Here is a 23,934-nt window from a genome sequence, read left to right as displayed (position 1 = left end):
AAAAGGCTACTGGATAGTTAGGAAATTTTCATTCTTTCTCCTTTTTAGATTTTGCGATAGAGCCTTGTGTTAAGCGTTCGCTTTTTGATGAATTGTTCTTATTTCAGCGATGCCCCGCAAGAAAGCTACAGCTGCCCAGAAGGGCAAGAGAGCGGCCGGTGAGGCCACTAGCCATACTCAGCAGGCCATAAGGGCCCTGGATGAGATTCAGATTGAGAAGCCGTCTGAGATATCGCGTACCCCGCCTCCAGCACCTATCCTAGTTTCTCAGCCGGATGTACTGGGCCACGACGTGCGGGATGCTGTACAGTTATTGACCAGATTAGTATCCACCCAGGATCGGCGGCAGGGGGTTGGTGTTGATCAGGCAGACAGGGCCTGTAGTTCGAGGGTTAAGACCTTCCTTGGGTTAGGTCCTCCAGATTTCTCGGTGATAAAGCAAAATATGGACCCCTAGGATTTCATTGATGGTATGCAGAGGATCTTGAAGGTTATGCACGCGGATGAGGTCGAGTCCGTGAAGCTAGCTTCACATAGGCTTCGTGATATTGCAGTACAGTGGTATCAGACTTGGGAGCTATCTAGGGGAGAGAATGCCCCTCCAGCGGTTTGGCGAGAGTTTTCAGATGCTTTTATTCGCCATTATTTGCTAGAGGTCCGACGAGCCCGAGCAAACAGGTTTTTACGTATTGAGCAGGGCAGTATCAGCGTCCAGGAGTACTGTGTGTATTTTGATTCTATAACTAGATATGCCTTAGCCATGGTGGCTGAGATGGAGGATAGAGTTCATCGCTTTGTGACTGGTCTAGGGCCACATTTGATAGATGCTTGTACGACTGCCGCATTACAGCCAGTCATGGATATCTCCCGTATACAGGCATATGCACAGAATTTGAAGGACCGTAAGCGTCAGCGAAGTATAGACCGTGACCGGGGCCGTGGCAAGAGGGCCAGACTTTAGATATTAGAGTTGAGTCTAGGGGAAGACAGAGGCAGCAGTATCCCCGATATCCATTCCATTCAGCAGGGAGTGCATCTCCGCGGTTTTCAGGTCCGAGGTTTGATCGGTCTTCTTATTCCAGAGCGGGCCAGAGTTCCAGGGTATCAGGCTCTCTATACCAACCAGAGTCAAGCCAGGCGAGGCCACCCTTGTCGCGGTGTGCTCAGTGTGGTAGGCTACATGCTGGACAGTGTCGATTGGGGTTGGATGGTTACTATGCTTGTGGTCAGTCAGGCCACAGGATGAGAGAGTGCCCAATGAGCGTTGGTACAGGTATGGTTTAGCCTACAGGGTCTGTGGCTAGCTCTTCTTCTCCAGTGCGCCCTTCAGGGAAAGTTTTTGAGACGCCAGCAGGGTGAGGTAGAGGGAGGAGTGGAGCATCCAGCTCGAGCGGTCCTCAGTACCGTGTGTATGCATTGGCTGGTAGACAGGACCACGAGACCTCTCCTAATGTTGTTACAGGTAGATTATCAGTTTCCTCCCACGATGTTTATGCACTGATTGATCCTGGTTCCACCTTATCATATATTACACTATTTATTGTTGGCAAATTTGGGATAGAGCCTGAGTCAATTAGACCGTTTGAGGTATCTACCCAGTTGGGGATCCGGTTATAGCTAGGCGAGTATACCGGGGCTGTGTCGTTATAGTTTGTAATCGTCATACCCTAGTGGAGTTGATTGAGTTAGATATGATTGATTTTGATGTTATTATGGGGATGGATTGGCTGGCTTCCTGTTATGCTAATGTTGATTGCAGAACAAAGATACTTCGATTCAGTTTCTCGATGAGCCAGTTCTTAAGTGGAAGGGTAATGTCGTTTCGCCGAAGGGTAGGTTTATTTCCTACCTTAAAGCAGAGAAGATGATCAGAAAAGGGTATATTTTTCACCTAGTTCGAGTTCAGGATGTGCAAGCAGAGTCACCGACTCTTCAGTTTGTTCCTCTGGTTAATGAGTTTCCAGAAGTGTTTCTAGGTGAGTTTCCAGGCATTCCCCCAGCGAGAGATTGATTTTACTATCGATCTATTGCCAGACACTGAGCTAATATCTATTCCTCTATATAGGATGGCACCTGCGGAGTTGAAATAATTGAAGGGGCAGTTGAAAGATTTGCTCGAGAAGGGCTTTATTAGGCCTAGTACATCGTCGTGGGGAGCACCAGTGTTATTTGTAAGAAAGAAGGATGGCTCTTTGCGAATGTGTATTGATTATAGGAAATTAAATAAAGTGACTGTAAAGAATAAGTATCCGCTCCCGAAGATCGATGATTTATTTGATCAGTTGCAAGGCGCCAATACTTCTCGAAGATAGACTTGAGGTTAGGATACCACCAGGTTAGGGTGAAGGAAGAGGACATTCCGAAGACGGCATTCCGTACTAGATATGGCCACTATGAGTTCCGTGTTATGTCGTTCGAGCTAACTAATGCCCCAGCTGTATTCATGGATTTGATGAATTGTGTATTCAGACCCTTCCTAGATTTGTTCATGATTGTGTTTATAGATGATATTTTGGTTTATTCACCGTCAGAGGCTAATCATGTAGAGTATCTACGAGCTGTGCTTGGGATTCTTCGGAAAAGAGAACTATATGTCAAGTTTTTCAAGTGTGAGTTTTGGTTGAACTCTATGGCTTTTCTGGGTCACATTATTTTAGAGGAAGGCATTAGAGTAGATGCCCAAATGATTGAGGCTGTGAAGAATTGGCCAAGGCCCACGACACCAATGGAGATACGTAGTTTCTTGGGCTTGGCAGGTTATTATAGAAGGATTTTCCTCTCTTTCAGCCCCATTGACTAAGTTGACTCATAAATCAGCTAAGTTCCAATGGACAGATACTTATGAGCAGAGTTTCCAGACGTTGAAGGATAAGCTGACTTCAGCACCTGTTTTGACTCTCCCAGAGGGAGCAGATGGCAATGTGGTATATTGTGATACTTCGGGCATTGGATTGGGTTTTGTGTTAATGCAGCACGATAAGGTTATCGCTTATGCTTCTAGACAACTGAAGAAGCACGAGAAGAATTACCTAACCCATGATCTTAAGCTAGCGGCAGTGATTCACGCTTTGAAAATATGGAGGCACAACTTATACGGTGTTCATGTTGACATCTATACTGATCATAAGAGTCTCCAGTATATCTTTAAGCAGAAGGACTTGAACTCGCGTCAAAGGAAATGGTTAGAGTGGTTGAAAGACTATGATGTGGATATTTTGTACCATCTCGGGAAAGATAACGTAGTAGCCGATGCCCTCAGTCGTAAATCTATGTGCCGCCAGAGAGAAGAGAAATGGTTCGTGAAGTTCATCGATTAGCTAGCCTCGGAGTTCGATTGATAGATTCAAGTGATGTAGGAGTTACTGTTCAAGACATAGCAGTGTCCTCATTGGTAGCAGAAATAAAGGAACAATAGTACGAAGACCCTGTCCTAGTTCATTACCGAGATACAGAACCTCAGAAAGAAATGACACACTTTGTGATTACAGGTGATGGAGTACTCAGGTATCGAGGTAGGTTATGTGTTCCTAATGTTCCAGGACTCCGTCAGCAGGTTATGGGGGAGGCACATTACTCTCATTATTATATTCATCTAGGCTCAACAAAGATGTACCGTGATCTCAGGGAAGTTTATTGGTAGGATGGCATGAAAAGAGATATAACTGAATTTGTTGCCCAGTGTCTAAATTGTCAACAGGTCAAGATAGAGCACCAGAAGCCCAGAGGTCTATTGCAGGCTATGGAGATTCTGTCATGGAAGTAGGAGGTAGTTAATATGGATTTTATTACAGGTTTGCCCCGTACTCTGCAGAAGTATGATTCCATATGAGTTGTAGTTGATAGGCTCACAAAGTCAGCTCGCTTTCTGTCTGTCAGAACTACTTATGCAGCCGAGGATTATGCGAAGCTTTATCTCAAGGAAATTATACGAATTCATGGTGTTCCTCCAACCATTATTTCAGATAGGGGAGCACAATTCACAGCTAAATTCTGGAAGTCTTTTCAGCAGGGATTGGGGACTCAGGTGAGTCTTAGCACTGCATTTCACCCGCAGACAGATGGACAGGCGGAGCGTACTACACAGACCCTTGAGGATATTCTTAGAGCTTGTGTACTTGACTTTCAAGGCAGTTGGGATGATCATTTGCTTCTTATCGAGTTTGCATATAACAACAGTTACCATTTCAGTATTCAGATGGCTCCGTATGAGGCCTTATATGGGTGGAGATGTAGGTCGCCCGTAGGATGGTTTGATGTTGGGGAGAATCAGTTAGTAGGCCCAGACCTAATTTAGCAGGCAGTTGATAAAGTGAAAATGATCCGAGAAAGATTGCTAACAGCTCAGAGTCGACAGAAATCCTATGCGGATAATCGGCGATGCAAGCTAGAGTTTGAGATAGGCGATTGGGTTTTCCTGGAGGTCTCACCTAAAAAGGGAGTGATGAGGCTTGGCAAGAAGGGTAAGTTGACCCTCGATATATTGGGCCATATCAGATCATTCGTGCTGTGGGTAAGGTGGCCTATGAACTAGCATTGCCTTCTGAATTGGAGTCTGTACATCCAGTATTTCATGTATCTATGCTACGTAAATGCATCGGAGATCCTTCAAGAGTTGTACCAGTAGATGATATCCAGGTTACCGAGCGGTTATCATACGAAGAAGTTCCAGTGGCTATATTGGACTGACAGGTCCGTCGGCTGCGGACCAAGGATGTAGCCTTCGTTAAAGTCTTGTGGAGGAATAAGAATGTTGAGGAAGTGACTTGGGAAGCGGAAGAAGCGATGAAGATTAAGTACCCACATTTGTTCCCAACAGTACAAGAGGTGCAGTCGGAGGCATCATCTCCTCGTGTGAGGCCCTAGTATTGTATATTATAGTATGTGGCCCTGTATGGCATTATTTTGGGTTACTGTGTGCAGGACGGATTGGTATAAGTACAGGGAAACTCTGCCAAAATTTTTATACCCCATGATTGTTTGAACATTCGAGGACGAATTCCTTGGAATAGAGACCCGAGCCCGAGTTTTGGAGCTAGAAAGTGTCTTACCCCATGTATAAAGGTACCAGTAGGTATTCCTGGTAATTTGTAGGATCATAAGTTGAGCGAATCGAATCGAATCGACGCGACCTAAGCTGAATCTGAGAAAATCTGTAGACACCAGTCATTGTTGACGGGTCATCAACATGTCGATGGACCGTCATTATACGGCATCGATAGGGTTTCGCAGCCTTGCATCTGTAGGCGCAGGACGGAGCAAGTCGACGGACCGTCGATACATCGATGGGTCATCAACCCGCTCGTCAAACTGCACTGCTGTAGCTTTTTATTTCCAGGTATAAATATATAACCCACAACTTTATTTCTCATTTTCCTCCATTCCAAATCAGAAAACCCTAGTATTTTCTCTCCCAACATTTTCCATCATCATTAATGGATATTTGGTAAGATCCGAGCTCCGTAAACACGTGCTTGTGAAGAAGAAGGTTGTTTCTAGGGTTTCTTCAAGGTTGTGAAGCTTAGGAAGTTGGAGTTGAAGTGATTCTTGGAATCTTAGACCCCTCAAGGTACGTAAATGATTTCCACCCTTGTATTTGAGTTTATTATTAAGATTTTTAGTGATTTTAAGTAGAAAGAGGATACTTATGGAAATGGTAAGTTGATAAAGGGTAATATAGTGATTTGGAGTTATTTTAAGTGATGATTGGAAATGGATGGAAGTACATTTTAATATATTCATGTGTTGTCATTGTGTTGTGGGTATTGTGGTTGATGTTAGATTAAATGGGAAGTCGAAGGGTTGTTGAGCTTACAAGGGAAATGTTGTCCATAATTCGTTAAGCTCTATATGTATTTAAAGAGGGTTAGTAAGTGAGACAAATGGTCTAATTAAAGCCTATGTTATCTTATATGTAGACTTGCAAGTTCGAGAGGTAGAAGTTGGATGATTAGATATACTTCAAGGTATGTTAAGGCTATCCTTTCTTTCCTTTGGCATGATCCTTTGATACGAGCCAACAAGCAAGTAAGTGAGCTTCCATATTACTCTACTCTTAGAAGCATTAGAAGTACTTCAGTCTTTGATGTTCATGTACCTCGTTTATGAGTGTTCTTTCTGTTCATAGGTCCAGTATTATGTAGTCAGTTCTATGTATACAGTTTACTCATGCATTACATTCATTATATATTTATGTACATTGGCCCATGACCAGAAGGTGTTATATACGCTAATATTAGGTCTATGTGGAGAATGAGAAGAGTGATAGGCGTTATACACACGTTACCACCATGATGATGATATGTGAATCAGGCTGCACGTACCGCAGCGATGTATATGATGATAGCCGCAGAGAGGCCGATATGATATTAGAAGAGAGACAGGCGTTATACCCACACATATATCGGGCGTTATACACGCACGCACGCACACACACACACACAGATATATATATATATATATATATATATATAGATGTATGACCTTTATTGATAGGCATGAGCATGCACATTATGCGCCCACAGAGGCATTGTCAGTTACACATATTTATACATATACATGCAGATACTAGTTCATACAAGTCCATGCAGATAGTTATTTCAGCTTATGAGTTCAGATCCAATTCATGATTCTTATGTATATATATATATATATATATATATTATTCGTACATTATTCGTACTGACTCCCCGTTGCTCGGGGGGCTGCGTTCATGCCCACAGGTATAGGTAGACAGACAGGTGGTCCAGCTTAGTAGGACTTTTATCCAGCAATGATCAGTGCACTCCATTTGATCCAGAGTTGCGGTCTATTTTGGTATGCCATTCTTTTGAGATGTGTATAGATGGGTATGACGGGGCCCTGTCCCGTCGTTTCTACAGCTTTTATTCCAGTAGAGGTTTGTAGACAGTTGTATGTATTAGTCAGATGATGTAGCCTTGTCTGTTTCTATTCGTTTGTGTACAGTATATGTAGCAGCCTAACTGGCTTGCACCGTTCTTTCAGCATGTTTATGTATATACATATTGTTCAGTGTTCATGATGTTGCCTATTTATGAGATCAATTTAAGTCATGTATGGGCCCTAGATGTCCAGTAAGATTCAGATATGAGTATAAGGGTGTTTGGTCACTAGAGGTCAGACACTCGTCATGACTCATCGGTTTGGGTCGTGACATGTTGACACTAATTTTCACCTCATAAAATGCGTATTTTAATTTTCAAAGTTCCCGAGTCCAAGACGGAGTAAGGATGCTCTTAAAAAAATCAAAAATCCCGAGAAAATTGTAGAAATTGGTATCTTAATTATTATTTCATAAAAATTGAAGATTGCAAGAAAATTACGAGTTATTTACTTTAATAAATATAATTTGAAATGAAGATACGTATCCCGCTCCGTCTAGCTGGGAAAAATTGTTAATTGAAACAACGTAAGAATTACGGCTCATTTTGACCGCATTTTTCACATTTCTGAATATTATCCTGAACCATGTCAATATTGGGCTCATATTAATGCTCATATTTTAAACGACGTATTATAAATTTTGTTTCCGTCAAAAATCGTTTTACAAAAAGGGTTTTAGACGAATACGTTTTAAAAAAACGTATTTATTTTTGAAAGTGAGGTACAAGGTTTGAAAAAGGTCTTTTATTTAAACTGAGGGTTCATTTTAAATACTTTAAAAACTTCAGGGGTGGGGGGGTTATATTAAAAGGGGGAGTGAAAAGTTTAATAAAATAACTTTTCACTCCCCCTCCCCCCCCCCCCAACCAATTTCGTCATTTCCACCATGACCTCTTCTCTTTTCCTCTCAGGTGAAAAGGCGAATTTTCTAGGGTTTGATTACTGATCAAATTTGCGGCATTTCATGGTTGTTTTACGCCAGATTTTTGAGGGCTTTTGTCCTCTATCACATTTCCTCATGATTGTCGGGTTTATTTTTGTGTAATTCTTATTTTTTGATCTCGAATTTGACTCGTATATTGGGATGTTGCTGGGTTCCTTCATGTGTGTCGTTGCCATGGGCAGAGCCTCGAGCTCTTGGCCATCTTTTGCACCACACACAACAAAGTGAAGGACCCAGGGATAATTTCCCATGAGTCCGTTCAATTCGAGTACTATTTTGGGGATTCTATCCTATTTTGGTACTATTGTACCGTTGGAACGTACTGGTTTTTGTTTTATTGGTGACTAAGCGTACTATCCTAGGATATTCGATTTTATTTGAATTTTTAGGGTACAATTAGTTGGATTCTTAGTTGTATTATGTGATTTATCTGAAATTGTGATTGGAAATAGTACGAATTGGTACAATTTTGAGAAAATTCCTTTTGTCCTATCTGATTTTGAGAATTATTTGGGGATATTTTGGAATTGGGGGAAAAATCTGTTTTGGGGGAACACCTAGAACTTTCCATTTTGGTCTTTAGGGTTCTCATATGTGTCCTATAAATATCTAGTGTTCATGACTAGTAAAAGAGGCCCAACTTTTCATTCTCCACGGCTAAGGTTGAAATTTTTTAAGTTTCTATACTAGCTTTACACATATTAATATACTACCCCCCTAAACCTATACAAATATAATACTACTTAATATACACTATAATCATACCAATATACTACAAGACCATATAAAAACACTACTATTTTTTTGGAAAAATCTTAGAGTTAAGGGCTGTTTAAAGGTTTTTGGTTGTTGGTGTTTGAAGTTTGAAGATTCAATCCCCATTTTGATCCTTAAGTTTTCCTACAAAAAGGTAATACTACTATTCTAGCCTACTTTACTATATTTCTAGCCTATATTGTTATTTGTATTGTTTGAATCATGTTGTGCTATTTTAGCTTTTGAAACTGTTTAGGTGTGTAAAATGAGATAATGGAGTTGTTTGAATGTTTCTAGTGTTGTTTAATATAGTTTAGAACTAAAAATGGCTATTTGGTTATGGAAAAGTTATTTGAAACCTCTGCTTACTGTTCTATTGGTTTTTTTTAGATTATGGAAGCTTGGACCTGTCGATTCTGAGTTATAGTATGGTTATGAGTGATGGCATGATGTTGTTTGAAGGATTTTTTGCTGTGGAAATAGCTTTAGATAGGTGACAGGGTCTGTTTCGTGTTGAGTTTATAGTTTCATTTGTTTTTCCTCTTTGTTTTTGTATCTGGAATTGATTCTATGCCTTAAGGTAGTTGTTAGTTTGTTTTCTTGATGTGGTTTAAGGTGTTTGATGTCTTGACATGGTCATAAAATGAATGAGGAGTCTGTTTTAGTTTGATGATTATGTCCATCATTTTCTTGTTGTCAAGTTGCTAGATATCTAATACATGATAGGGTAAATGACCTATAACTTGACTTGTAGACTGTGTATCCTCATTTATGTGAAAAAATGATTTCAAAACCGTAAGTCACTAACTAGAAGTTAGCTTGTAAACCTGAAACTTTGGAAATCTATTACATGTTCATTTTTTTTATTTGAAACTGAACACTAATTAGCTTGTTGACCTTATCAACTTGACTGAGCAAGTTTAAGAAGATGGAAAACTGATTTGGAATGTAGTTTGTAAGGTTTTTTGAAATCACAAAGTTTCTAGTGTAAGGCTGGTTGTCAAATTAAAACCTATTTGGCTAAAATGAAGTACTAATCAACTTTTATAGGCTTATTCCTGTTTATTTGAAGTTTTGAGAGTTGAAGATATAAAACAGGTTGGAAAATTCCTTTATTTTGACATTTACTCTGTTTTGAAGACCCCTTAAGTCAAATACGTTTGAATAAATGAATCCAGTTTGAAGAAATAAGCAAAAAGGTCTAAGTTAGTGTTATATTTGTTGTGAAATTTCAGAATTTATAAAAGTTGATTTCATCTTCCTTTGTACATCTTAAGTGTGTAACCTGCTTCCCTTTTATAACCAAGTTCTTACCTTGATCATTTAGCTAACTATTTGCCTAAAAAAACAGCTTGCCTTACTTGAATTTGCATGACTAGGCATCTGAGAATAGAGAAATAGCTCTAAAATAGGAAGAACCTTATAAAGTCTTAGTTTAATCTCTCTTCACTTATGAATAGTCTAAAATGTGAACCTAATCATTTTGTCATTACATAACTTGCTACGTGTTCATCCAGTACGTTAAAATAGGATCATCTACCCTATGCAGTGTTCATTTAAGTGTTATGTAGGGTCATGATGGTCCATTTAGGATAAGAACTTGCCTCTGAGTGTTACTATTTACTCCAACTCATAGTGACACCTTCCTAGACTTATTATTTTAAAACTGAGACTGTCATTAACCAAATATGGTCTTTAAGGATTAAAAGTTGTATAGATGAACCTGTCTTTTATCTTGGAGTGATGAACTATGGTTATGTTCTTCCTTGTAACTTGAAATTTATTTGTCTTCTTGAATCTGGAATTTCAAAACTAAATAGAGCTTGCTTTCTGTGTCAAAACTGTTTATGTGTGGCCTTTTGCTAAAATGTTGCAATGCAACTTAGAATAAGCTATTGAATTTGAGATATTGGATCCTATCTTACTTGTCTATGTGTTCTAGGCTAGCTAAGTTACTCAAAAATGTGAAAACTGATCTTTCTTGAATTGGTTTAGTGAATTTTGAGCCTATTTGGGTTGGGTGCTTGTTTAAACTAAGGACTCAAAGAGTTGTAGGTTGCCTTGCTAATCTCTGAAAATTTTAATTGTTTTGAACCCATTGTGTATTTGTTGATCTTGTTTCTGGTGACAGTTAGAAGGGATAGGAGGTAGGAAATGTAAAGGACTTGTTTTCTTATTTTAAAACTTGGATAAGAGGAACTGGGAATTGGCTAATGAATTGATGGTTTGGTCTTGCTTATGAGTTCTAAATCACTATCTTGTGTCATGTTGGTCATTTGGTTGTACCATCTATGTGGTTTGCCTTTTGGGACCTATGTATCCATATTGGTTTTTTATCATAGTCTGCCGGATTTCTGATTTGTTGTGGTCATCTAAAGCTAAGTAAATAGAGTCTAAAATAAGATTAAAACTGTGTAAAAAGACTAAGTGTGGTACTTGTTATGTGATTCCCCACCCTTTGTTGTCCATATGAGAAATTTGAGATTGTCTCTTATGCTATGTTGCCCCTATCTGCTTGATTCAAATTGAACTATGCATAATGTATTGCACCTAGGAATAGTATCATGCTCCTTTTTAGTCTCACTTTGGATTCCCTGAACTGCTAGTGCCTCTGTTTAAAATTTCCTTTTGGTTATAACTAGTTCTAATTACTATATGTACCTACTTGATCTTTATTTTGTACCTTTGGCTCATCTGTGAGATTCTGGGAGTAAAACTGAATTAGACTATCATTTGAAGATTTTACCAATGTCCCTATAAGACCTGATGTTGTTACAGACACTTTGTGATTTGCAGTTGAACCTTTGCCTGGAAAAATTCTGAACTTGAACTTCTTTTGACCTTCACCGATGAAACTGGGGAATCTGGAGTTACCAAAACCTACTGCTTGTATCATTTGAGAATTTTAATCATGTGATAGGCTAAAAAAACTAGGTTGACATGGATTTCTACACTTATGATTGCTCTGTGATATCTTGTTTTGGTAGTGAAAGATTAAAAAATGAACTTGACATTAGTTTAGTCTAGGAATAGCTCTAAAAACACACTCCTGTCAACTTGATCCTCTTACCTTACCTTATTTACTTGGATTTCTTGAAACTGGAAAATAGTTTGGTATTCATACCCTTTCCTTGCTTATTTCTTTGGATTAACTAACACTCCCTTATCTTATCTCTTCTCTTTGCTATTGTTTTCCCCCTATCATTTGGACACTTATCTTGTTTTATGTATATGAAACTGTTGCTTGTGAGATTTCTTGACAGTAGCATTGCTTTGTTTGTTTGATAGATCTGAAACCTTGTCCAGATCATTGCCCATTTTAACATACTTGAGCTTGTGTGCTAATTATTTAGACTTAGTTATACTTTGGATTTGACTCTTGACTTAGGATAAGAACTCATAAGACATTTTGATCCTAGTTAGACCCAGATTGAACTTGCTATGTGGCTGTTTGATATCACCTAGTTATTAAGGTTTTGAATACCTCACAGAATTGGCATTGTTGATTCTCTTGGGATTTGCCTTAGCTTATGTTTGGGAAACCCATATGTGCATCATTTTAAGACCTGCCAACCTCTTTACATTCCTATAAAAAATGCAACTTGGGATTTTGGCTTTGGGATTCAGTTTGGACCTGTGGCTGCATAAATGTCTTTTAAAAGCCTGTTGAGTGCTCATTTTGGAAAGTCTAAAAACTGAAAATCACATTGAGAGTAAACTAGTGTTGTTTCACTTCTTATTTAAATTTGCAAACATAGTTAATGTGATAATGCATCTCTATGCTACTCCTCTGCATTAACACCTCTGAAAAATGCTTTTGAACTTGGTTCATGTGTAGCTTGTTTGCTTGAGACTACTTGGTTTTCCCTTTTGTGCTTAGATGAATTACTCCATGAAACTCTTGTTTTGAACATGTTGGAGATTGGCCTTGAACTGTGAATTGTAGTAAACTTTGTGATTGTTTGTTAGTCCTAATTAGCAGCTAAAACCTTTAAGTTTGGAGTCATGGTATACTTGAGCTTTTTCTGTGTGATATAAGTAGGGTGCTTGAAGGTTGATAGCTGTAACACCTCGTGCATTCGAGTTAAGATTTGACTCATAAGACGGGGGTATAATGAACCCAATTTTAGTAGTGTATAAATGGTGTTTGAAACCCAATCAAGACATGAAAAGAGTCTTTGGGCAAAGCAAAGTTGAAAACCACTCTACGGGGCATGTTTGCAAGTGAGTTTATAGAAGGTCTTACTTCCAACGATCATAACCCCATTATTAATTTAGAATTTGGGAAAACTTCCTTGATGCAAGTTGTATCCCTTTGAAATAGTTTTCCAACGGTATATTATGGGGGTCCAACGGACATCTGTGCAAAGAGTTATGCCCATTTTACTGAATCCTGTTCGCTGGAAATTTTGCCTGCGTTATGGTGACGTTACGGGCCGTAACACGTGTTACGGGACCGTAACAGTGAACCGTAACGTCCCAAAAATTTCCAGAACCTCACTGGAAATTTTCACTAAGGTACGGTCCCAAGTTACGGTCCGTTTTTCGTGTTACGGGACCGTAACATGGGGCGTCTTTTGGTCCGTAAGTACGTTTCGGGTCACCTGACTTCGAGAGGCCATAACCCTATCATAAATTGGGAATTTGGGAAACCCAAAGAATGAAAGTTGTAGATAATTGAAATACCTTTCCAACCATAGGTCGTGGGCCCACAGGTGACATCGGGATAGGGAGATATGGACGTTTTAAGACAGAAAGGTCTCAACCCGCTTTCAAGTTGGGTCAAACCCATTTCCCCTTGGTATTTAAGGGAAATGCTCAACCCTAGCAGCCCCATTTCCTCATATTTTCAGATTTTAGAGACACAGAGAGAGGGAGAGAGAGGGGAGGGTTAGAGAGAGAAAGTAGAGAATCAACCAAGTTGAAGGCCCCGAATCTCGAGGCTCATGAAGGATAAAGTGTAGTACAAGTTGTTGACGTCATTCTAAGCTAAACATCGACCTTGGGGATGTTGATTTCGTGGTGACTACTCATAAAAGGTAATGTTTCTACTCCCTAATCATTTATAGTTGTGAATTGATGAATTCTTGGGAGAATAATGAATGGGTTTGATAAAGAGAATTATATGAACTATGCTAGAGTTTTTGGATTGTTGACTTGGGATAGTTGTATTCATGTGGGTGATGAAGAATGATGTTAATTACATCTAATTGAGATCGTAGAATAAGATAGAAGTAATAGAATGGGTATTAGGTGAAGAAAACACCATTAATGAGGGTTATGGAGCTTCATGCCCACCAAGTGTTTGATAAAATGCTTAGATGAACAAAGCATGGATATTGTTGCTAATATAGAATCCCTATGACCTGTATTGCTATAGATTGAAGTTGAAGGGATTGAAGGACATTGTGATACGCTCAAAAGCGGGAAGTTAAGGTATGTAGAACTTCCATCCATATGTGGGAATCTCTACGTTCTTCCCCATGATCCGTTTCGTAAAATCCATGAAGTTCAAATCCTAGGGCATTAAACCCAACATATTGGTAGCCCGTAATTATGTATTTATGTACATGAATTTTGTATCTATATTCGTTATTGTATTCCTAATCTTCCATTACGGTTGTTAGGAAATCCTAGCTTAATCCATGAATCGTGAATTCTTCCTCATGTGTTCTCATTATGTTTATATGAAACTTTATGATTTCATCGTGCAAGTTACAAGCATGTTTTCAAGACAAGTTTATACATATGATTTTGAACTATTGTTATTACTCATGAACCAAAAACATATTTTGCAAGACTATGACAAGTTATCTTATGAAACTATACAAGCAAGTTATGATTCATGAAAACCATGTACAAGAAAGTTATGATTCATGAACACTATGTACAAGCAAGTTATGATTCATGATATACCATGGGCAGCAAGTGCCACTATTTTACATGTTCATGTTTTGGGAGTTGCATTAATTACCGAGAAGGGCTTCAGATAGCCTGAAACTACGTAGCCACCGTAGGATGAGGATCGCTCCACCCATGTCCCAGAAGATCTCTCATAGTGACTGGATCTTTTCATATTTTATCAAATCTCATGTTCCCTGGCAAGGACTGAGTGTTCTGCTGGCGGGACGCAAGCACCAGACCATGGATCGGTTATAAGTTATTGCTATCCCTACTTATCATGTTTTTACTTATGATATATATATGTGTGTGTGTGTGTGTGTGTGTGTGTGTGTGTGTGTGTGTGCTCATGCTCACGTTCATGTCCAGGTTTTCAGTTTCAGTTCTTATCATGTTATTCCATGTCCCATGTTCTTTCTTTCAGTTGTTTTACATACCAGTACATTCAATGTGCTGACATCCCCTTTTATTGCCCGGGGCCTGCATTTCACGATGCAGGTACGAACTTACAGGACGACGCCTCTGCTCATTAGGATTTGCACGTACCAGCTTATTGGTGAGCCCCATCTCATTCGGGGTTTAGACATTGTATTTCTTTATTTAGTTTTGCATCTAAAGGTATGCTGAGGGCCTTGTTCCAGTAAGTATGTTTCCAGTCAGACTCATGATAGAGGTTTCATAGACTAGACAAGTCAGTTATGTCATGTCAGACATTCGGAGTCGTATAGCCATTTTGGCTCATTCATGTTATTTCCGCACTCATGTTTAAACAAGTATTTTTATTAAGTATTATGACTTACTACGTTCTATAAAGGCTCATCATGCATTCACGTTATATTTCGCTTATGTTATGTATCATGATGATTCAGCAAGCCATGTGGTTCGCTCGGTCACATGCAGTCAGGCACCGAGTGTCGTGTTACGTCTAGGCCATGGTTCGGGGCGTGACAATAGCTGTCGAATACCTAGTATATATTAGTCTATATGGAAGGCATGCCCTTTAAAGGGTTTTGCTCTCCATATGAGGTATATTAAGGGTATATCGTGTATATCATAGTTTGGTACTTAGAGAAGATTTTGAGAAAAGAGAATGGCTTGGGCCTGTTGCTTGTGATTGGGCCAGTTATACGTGTCTTTAAAACTTGAGTCCTCTTTATTTGTCTAAATTATGCATATGCGATTCATTATTATAAGGGCTTGGCACAATGATGTTGTAATTCAAATTTTGGCTTTGTAATAATTTAATTCTTGTACTTAGTTTAATTCATGGATGTATTCTAATGTCATTCATACCCTTTTTGCACACTTTATCCATCCAACCCGTTGGTGGGTCTCAATGAGGCCCACTAACACTTTAGATCGAGTCTACCAACCTTGGAGCAAAAAAATGGAGCATACGCTTGGATCGCGAGGACATTGCATTTATATTCTTCTGTTGGGCTTGGTCGGCCCAATTACTCATCCTTATTTTATGCAATTTCAATTTTACTTGTGTATTTATTTATAAATTGGAACCTTTAGAATTTTCCCTATTTAAAGACGTAAAAATTCAATTTTCTATATTGTACGAAATTTATTTTGAAAAAAATTAAAAATAACTCACGATTTTAAAATAAAGGACGGACTGATTATGTCACGACCCAACCCACGGGTCGTTTGGGAACCTACCATATTACTAACCTAGTAGGCGAACCCTTACCAATAAACCTAGCATTTAAAAATATTACGACAACCATCTTTAAAAATTACAGAATTAAAGTAAAAACTTCGTACAGACTGTTTCAAATACAATAAATCGGAAAAGAAATTTCCCGGGATCTAGTCTAGACAAGTACAAGAGCTCCTATAGTACAGGAAGACAAAATAAATGACACAGCCTCCGTCGGGAGTGAGATAAGCGAGGTTGTAGGAGAATGTCAGGAAAATCCCCACGGTGAAACTTCAATTAAGACCTGCAACACATCCACACCCAGAAAGGGCATAGCAAAAGTAGTATCAGTACACCACACGTACTGGTAAGCATCATAGGTCGACTAAGATTAGTTCACGCAATACAATATAAAGTCAATAAGATAAGAAGATAAGTCAATGAAACTCAAAATTCTAAATAAAGGTTATTACATCCTCATAACTTGCCTTGCCACTCTCGCTGTTCACTTCTTTTATTTCCAAGAATTACGGGCATTCTACTTACTCACAATCGTTCCTTTCCTTCCATCCAACCTATCCACTCCTGTCTCCACGTTCATCGTATACTCTAGCTTCTACCCTTTATGTTCGTAAAGTTCACCTACACAAATTACTTACTACAACACGATGCACCTAGGGAAATGGGTCATTATCTGACAATCCGCTACTATACTTATCTTATATTAGTCCCCTCTCCACCCAGACTCTCAACGAAAACATAGAGATGAATATGCAATATCAACGACAGTAGTACACACATGTATATCATAGAAATATGAGAGGTAGTAAATGCAAAATGCGATGCAAGGGCCCAACACACACTGTACATACATGCTATCTTATGTCATTGCTTAGTAGTCATGACCTGCAGCGGGACCCATGGTGTCCATGTACCACTCGTTCCGGAATACTCCTCGGACCCGAGCACAAACCCCAGCTCTGGAACGAACCTCGGATGCAGATCCAAATCCTATACATATTCCACGTATTCAACTCAACGGCCACAAGACTAGGTAACACAATGCCCACACTCAGCCTTGCCTGCTACATGTATTTCCTCATAAAACCATGCAATACAATGCAACGATGCAATATATATATATATATATATATACATCAAACCAATCATAAATCCTGCCCTTGATGGTGTAGTTCCAATCCAACTCAATATAGTTCTTTCAATACAAATCTCTTGTTTCCAAGGAAAACAACCATGTGAATATTTAACACAATCGGGTATAAAGACGGAAATCACCCACTTCTAGGGTTGCATAAATTAAATACGAAGTACCCCTCAGTGAGAACAACACTTTCTATTAATAATAACACATTATTACCCTAGCTATCATTTACACAATATTTTAGTCACATTAAAGAGTATGTCCATCCAAACTCCATGTCCGAAGACCTAATCATGCAGTCTTCCATCAACTCTACAAGTATGTACGATTCGCTAATCAAAATCTAACTCAAGTAAACCATAACCTACCTTGTTGACGAACAACTAATTGAATCTCCACGAATTGCTCGTCTTCTTAGCCTTCATCCGAATCCGTGAGCGCTAATATTCGTAGGGAAAGGTGGGGAGGAAATTAGAAAGGTTTTTTTCTTGGTGTCAAGGGTTTTTCTTTCATATGGAACCCTAGGAGCAGCCCTTGGGAGTTTCCTATAGGAAAAGGAGAGAAAATAAACTAAGTAACAGAAAAGGGGCAACTGCCCCGCGTGGACCGCTGCAGCGGTCTGTATGCTGCTATAGCGGCACCGCTATGGCGGTCCACTTACCGCTATAGCGGTGCGCTTCCTTTCCCTAGCCCTCAATTTCTAATTCTTTCCGAAATTGATTTTTCCCACTCTTAACCCTTAAAACACAACATGGACCTTATTCTTTACGACCCTCGACCTAGATTGGGCATGGGTTCGCGAAATATTAATTAACGATCGGACGGGTCATTACAGATTAAGTATAAATTAGACTGAAAAAGATCAATTTTAAAAATTTTGGGACAAATTGGAACATTTTTGAAACCTGTGGACTATTGACCTGCACTGGATTGATTTATATTCTCTTAGACTATTTTGGATTGTTTAAAGACTTGGACTATAAAATAGAAAAGGACTAAAATTGGACTAAAAAAAATGCTAAATTAACACGCCTAAAAAATAATTTTTCTACACCTTAAAATCTTTTAAAACCTAAAATCTTAAAACGGGTGGGTTTACGTGGTGTTCTACTTAGGTTAAAGGCCTTCAGGAGTTAACCTTGGTGTTCTAGTCCAAAACCCAATGCCCAATTTTGGGCAAAACTCTACTATTTTCATTTCTTGAAAAATGTGATATTTTGCATGAATGACTAACTTTTATTTGCGAAATGTAGATAAAAAATAGTTTTACCACAAACAGTTTATACTTGCAAAACATACACTATTAGAACCCGAAAGTCAACCGTATTTTACGGATCCTTAATACCGGGGTGCCTAACACCTTCCCCGGCGATCACCAGAACCCTTACCCGAACTTTGGCTACATTAGGATTCTTTTAAAATTTGACCGTTTTATATGAATCCTTTTCGAACTGGTTTTCCTAATTTCCTAAAAATTAGGTGGCGACTCTAAAATAATATCCATTTAGAGTATCATCCATGTAGGGGTATATTTTTTCCTTTTTTCCGGTACGACTTACAACCGTACTTCCCCGGGATACTTTACTTTTCAAATGAGGCAAGTGCAAATACGAATAAAAAAAAATAGAACCACTACAGATTTATTATCCTCGATTCGTTCATTTCTTTCTCTATCTATTGGTTGATTTTGTGTGCTTTTCCAAATCTTTCATTGTTTTCCTCTTGTTGTGCTTGTGTAAAGCTCTGGATGGTGGATCTCTTGATATATCCAGATGAAACATGCTCCATCGCTCCTCCATTGAAACTTTGTTGAGCTTCTCCATCCAAATCTGGTAAGTACAACTTCTTCAACCCCGATCTGCTCTTGTATCTATTCCCGTTGTTACATCTTGGCAAGATGGCCCATTCGATGATGTAGATCTTGTTGTCCTATGCTCTTGCGAAGTTGTTAACTTTGTGTTTGATTCTTCCAAAAATCATATATATTTTCATGTTGTTGATTTCCCAAGTTATGTGTTGCAACCTGATGTGTATTTCTATTTTGGCATTCAGACCTATGTTGTTTTGGTGTTTTTCATTTCTTTTTGCATCTATTCATCCTTATCATCAATTCCTAGTTTTGATCCTCAAATAAGGAAATTTTGTTTTGTCATTATTAGTTATACGCCATGGTGGTTTGCAACCCTTAGATAGAATTTCCTGCACCATCTCTGAGTCTGTCTGAATAATGATAATGTTAATCCTATTATTTCTAATTAGGATAACAGTGAGCTTACAGAATTCCCCACTCATGAGGAGATCAAAAATTGTTTATTCACCATGGATCCTGATAGCTCACCAAGACCTGATGGTTTCACTGCTAAATTTTGATAGAGTTCGTGGCCCTATCTGTGCATTCTGATGAGAAATATGGGCTTTAATGAGGTTTGGATTGACATGATTTTTAGACATATCTCTAGCAATTGGTACTCTCTCTTAGTCAATGGCACTAGACAAGCTTTTTTCAAATCAAAGAAAGGCCTGAGACAAAGAGATCCTATATCTCCTTCTCTTTTTGCTATATCTATTGAATATCTTTCTTTGAAACGTAACAGTTTAAATAATAAGTCCGCTTTTAATAATTTCTATATGAACAAGAATGGACCTTTAATTAACCATCTAGCTTTGGCTAATGACATTATTCTGTTTCAGGAGGAGATAGTGACACTTTAGAACTTCTTATGGAGACTCTGAGAAGATCTCTGGACAACAAATCAACAAACAAAAATCTTGCATCATCCTTGCCCCCAAAACCCAAGAGGAGGAAATTGCAAGAATTCAAGGCATAACAGGAATGAAGCACAAGGAATTGCCTATCAAATACTTAGGATGTCCACTATATTTAGGAAGGAAGAACATTGCCATTTTTTCATATCTGATTAGTAATATTCTGAGCAAGATTTCTGGTTGGCAATCTAAACTCTTGTCTATGGGTGGTAGAGCTATTCTAATAAGGTATGTGCTCCTAGCCATGCCAGTGCATCTTTTAGCTGCCATACATCCTCCCAAAGGAATCATTGAACAAAGTGAGAAGATGGCCATATTCTTTTAGGGACTGAAAGAAGGAACTATCACTGGGCTTCATAGGAAAGATTAACTAATCCATATGAAGAAGGTGGTGGGACTGAAAGAAGGAACTATCACTGGGCTTCATAGGAAAGATTAACTAATCCATATGAAGAAGGTGGTGTTAAATTCAGAAAATTAGGTGACATTTGTAATTCTTTTATGGCAAAGCAATGGTGGAAGCTAAGAAAAGGGAATTGGCTTTGGAAGAACTTCATCATGATCAAGTATTGTTCTAGATTCCATCCCTTAGTTAAAAAGTGGTACTCTGGATAGTCTTAATCCTGGAATGCAATGTGTAAAATCAGGAACCAGGTTGACAATCATATAGTTTGGAAAATTGGCAAAGGTGAAGTAGATTTGTGGTATAACAACTGGTCTACATTAGGAGCTTTATGTAATCACTTGCCAACTAAATGTGTTCCTAGGAGGTTGAAACTCAATGAAGTTCTTATAGATGGTCAATGGAAATGGTGGCGATAGGACTTAAAGTATCCCTCTCATGTTTTAACTGCTATTTATAACTTGAACATTGTGCTGGATTCTGAGGAACCTGATAATCCCATCTTGACGGCTGACACTAAAGGCAAATTCTCTATTGCCTCTGCTTGGCAGTTACTCAGGCAAAAACAGAACAAATCCTAGATAGACTCCAAAACTTGGCATAAGAAAGTGCCATTTAAAATAAGTTTTATCCTTTGGATAACATTGAAGGATAAGATCCCTACTGATACTAGAATTGCCAGACTAGGTATTTCTTTACCTTCTATATGCACCTGTTGTACATTACCCAAGATTGAAACTGTTGATCATATCTTCTATGAAGGAGAATTTGCACAGAAGATTTGGTGTAGAATAGGAGGTATTGTGGGAATTCCTATAGCTTCCAGCAACTTCAGACAAATGTTGATTAATTGGTGGAGATTTAAAGCTCATAATCCTATGACTAATATGATGAAAGACTGCTTACCAATCATAGTTATTTGGGAGATCTGGAAAGCAAGGTGTGGCATCAAATATGGTAATGAGAGGAGCAATTTGAATAGAACTTTTAGCAGTATATCATCTACAACTATTGTTCTACTTCAGCAACAGTTTGGTAATATAAATGCTCAACACAACATGGAAGGCATTATGAAGCTTTGGGATAATAACATCACTTTCTAGAAGAATATATTGGTGAAATGGTTGAAACTTTCCATTAGCTTCGTCAAACTTATTTCATATGGAAGTTGTAAAGAAGGGAACTGTTCTGGAGGAGGTGTTATTAGAGACTACAAAGGTCACTTAGTGATGGCATTTACTATGAATTTAAAGGAAGGCACTAGCAATTAGGCTGAGGCAGTCTCCCTTCTATATGGTATCAGATGGTGCTTGGAAAATAACTACCAGTACATTGAAGCTGAAAGCGACTCCAAGCTTTTGGTTGAATGTGTCAATGGAGCTAATCTCATTCCCTGGAACATTCATAATGAAGTTATGGAACTCAAAAAAGGCATGGAGTCAAAGGGTTTTATCCTTAAACATGTATACAGAGAAGAGAATAAAGTTACTGATAAACTGGCATGCCTAGGACACCAATGCTCTCAAACACAAATCTTCTACAACTTCAATGAACTGCCAAAGGAGGTTAGTGGATTGATGAACACCGATAGATGGGGAATGCCATCCACAAGAGTATGCAAGCTGAAGAAGTCTCTGCTTCACTTTTATCCTACATAAATTCTCGGTAAATATCCTCGTACAGGATTTTTTTGGTGCTCTCCAAGTAGATTTATGCATAGTAACCTGTGTGCCTTAACATTTTCTTCATCTTACTAGGTTGGACTAGTTCAAATCATATGTAATAGGGTTGGTTGTAACGAGTACAACTTCCTCAAACCATCGTGTAACTTTATGCTGGAAGATGAATAAAAAAAATATTTCCAAAAAAAAAAAAGTATCTTCCTATTGTTCACCTCTAGCTTTTGGAAGCCTTGGCATTGAAAAGAGCCCTTATCAAGGGCTTGATTTGTCAAAGCATCCGCTAATTAATATGGCTGAAAGTAACACTCATGTTGTTGCGGATGTCCATTATCTCATCCATCCATATAGTTATACGCCGCGGTGGTTTCTAACCCTTAGATATAATTTCCTGCACCATCTCTGAGTCTGTCTGAATGATGATATTGTTTCAGACCCTTTCCTCTGCAAAACTTCATAGCCTTTATCATCAATTCCTGGTTCTGATCCTCAAATAAGGAATTTTTGTTTTGTTACTATTAAGTATCTTCCTATTTTCCACCTCTAACTTTTGGAAGCTTTGGCACTAAAAGGATCCCTTATCAAGGGCTTGATTTGCCAAAGCATCCGCTAATTAATATGGCTGAAAGTAACACTCATGTTGTTACTTGATGAGCCGTGAAATTACGGGATATTCGATGCTAATTTCTTACGCTTTTGTGACTCTTCAAGCACTTTTGTTGTTACTTTTTGTGTATTTATGTTGTTTTGTAGGATAAGATGCCTGGAGAGCATAACGGAGCAAAATGGACCAAAATGGAGCAAAATAGAGCAAAACATACGAACATAGAAGAAGTGTGTCCTGCGAGTCTGATAAGTTGATTTTATATGATTTAGAAGTGATCAGAAGAAACCAAGTGAAAATAAAGTCAAAAAGAGGCTAAATTCGACAGATTCGCAAAAAACGGGCAGAATTGCAAATCTAAAATCTGGGGCATAAAAGAGAGGCTTAGGGCAAAAACATTTTCATCTTTTGCCATTTTCAAGCTTGGAGGCTAGGGTTTCATCTACACCACACTTTGGGGTTGAAGATTTGAAGATTTGGTTGAGCATTTCTTAAACCTTTAATTCATTTCTTCAATCTCTTGCTTTGTATTGTATATCTAAGTGTGTAGTGTTTATTTTCTTCACTTGAATCTTGTTTATGGAAATATTCTAGGATTAAAGTGTTGGATGAAACTCTTGTTATGCTTATGTATTGAATGATATTTATTCCTAATGAAGTGGGTTATTATTTCTTTGATTAATCTCGTTCTTGAATGTTTCCAAAGGGATTAGCTAACCCTAGGACTCACCCATTTACTTTGATTGAGCTCGGAAGAGGAAATCTAGGTTGGGAAAGATTAATTAACAAGAATTTGGGTCATTAAACCCATCTAATAACTTGAGCTCGGAAGAGGATAATTATGTTACATCCCGTATTTTTGAACGTCGGATTAATTGTAAGTTGAGGTGGGGCCCACACGTCAAGATTTTTTTTGGGACATGTGACAAATTATATGAAACACATATGTGAAGTTAAACACAACTCAAGAAGGACCCTTGAGCCAAATCAAAGTGGAAGTCCTCCAAACGAATATTTTTAAGAAAACGTTTTCGGGTGACCTGACTTTGGGGGGCAAAAACGGTATTATAAGTTTGGAATTTGGAAAAATACCAAGAAATAGAAGTTGTAGATAATTGAATTAGCTTTCCATCCATAGGTCGTGGGTTCCCAGGTGACGTCGGTACAAGGGG

General features: G+C 38.5%; 1 protein-coding gene across 1 annotated transcript in view; it reads left to right on the top strand.

The window, feature by feature from the left end:
* LOC132624133 (uncharacterized) overlaps window positions 1-19,680 on the top strand; it is a 46,541-nt gene extending 26,861 nt beyond the window's left edge. The window contains exons 7-10 of the mRNA XM_060338958.1: window positions 1,760-1,811; window positions 1,920-1,976; window positions 2,836-3,056; window positions 19,570-19,680. Coding sequence (XP_060194941.1) covers window positions 1,760-1,811; window positions 1,920-1,976; window positions 2,836-3,056; window positions 19,570-19,680 — 441 coding nt within the window. The remainder of the gene's footprint in view (window positions 1-1,759; window positions 1,812-1,919; window positions 1,977-2,835; window positions 3,057-19,569) is intronic.
* Window positions 19,681-23,934: the final 4,254 nt, after the last annotated feature.

This window comes from Lycium barbarum, chromosome 12 (genome assembly GCF_019175385.1).
Source record: "Lycium barbarum isolate Lr01 chromosome 12, ASM1917538v2, whole genome shotgun sequence".
In the NCBI taxonomy this organism is placed as follows: Eukaryota; Viridiplantae; Streptophyta; class Magnoliopsida; order Solanales; family Solanaceae; genus Lycium; species Lycium barbarum.
This window is presented reverse-complemented; position numbering and strand designations above follow the sequence as displayed.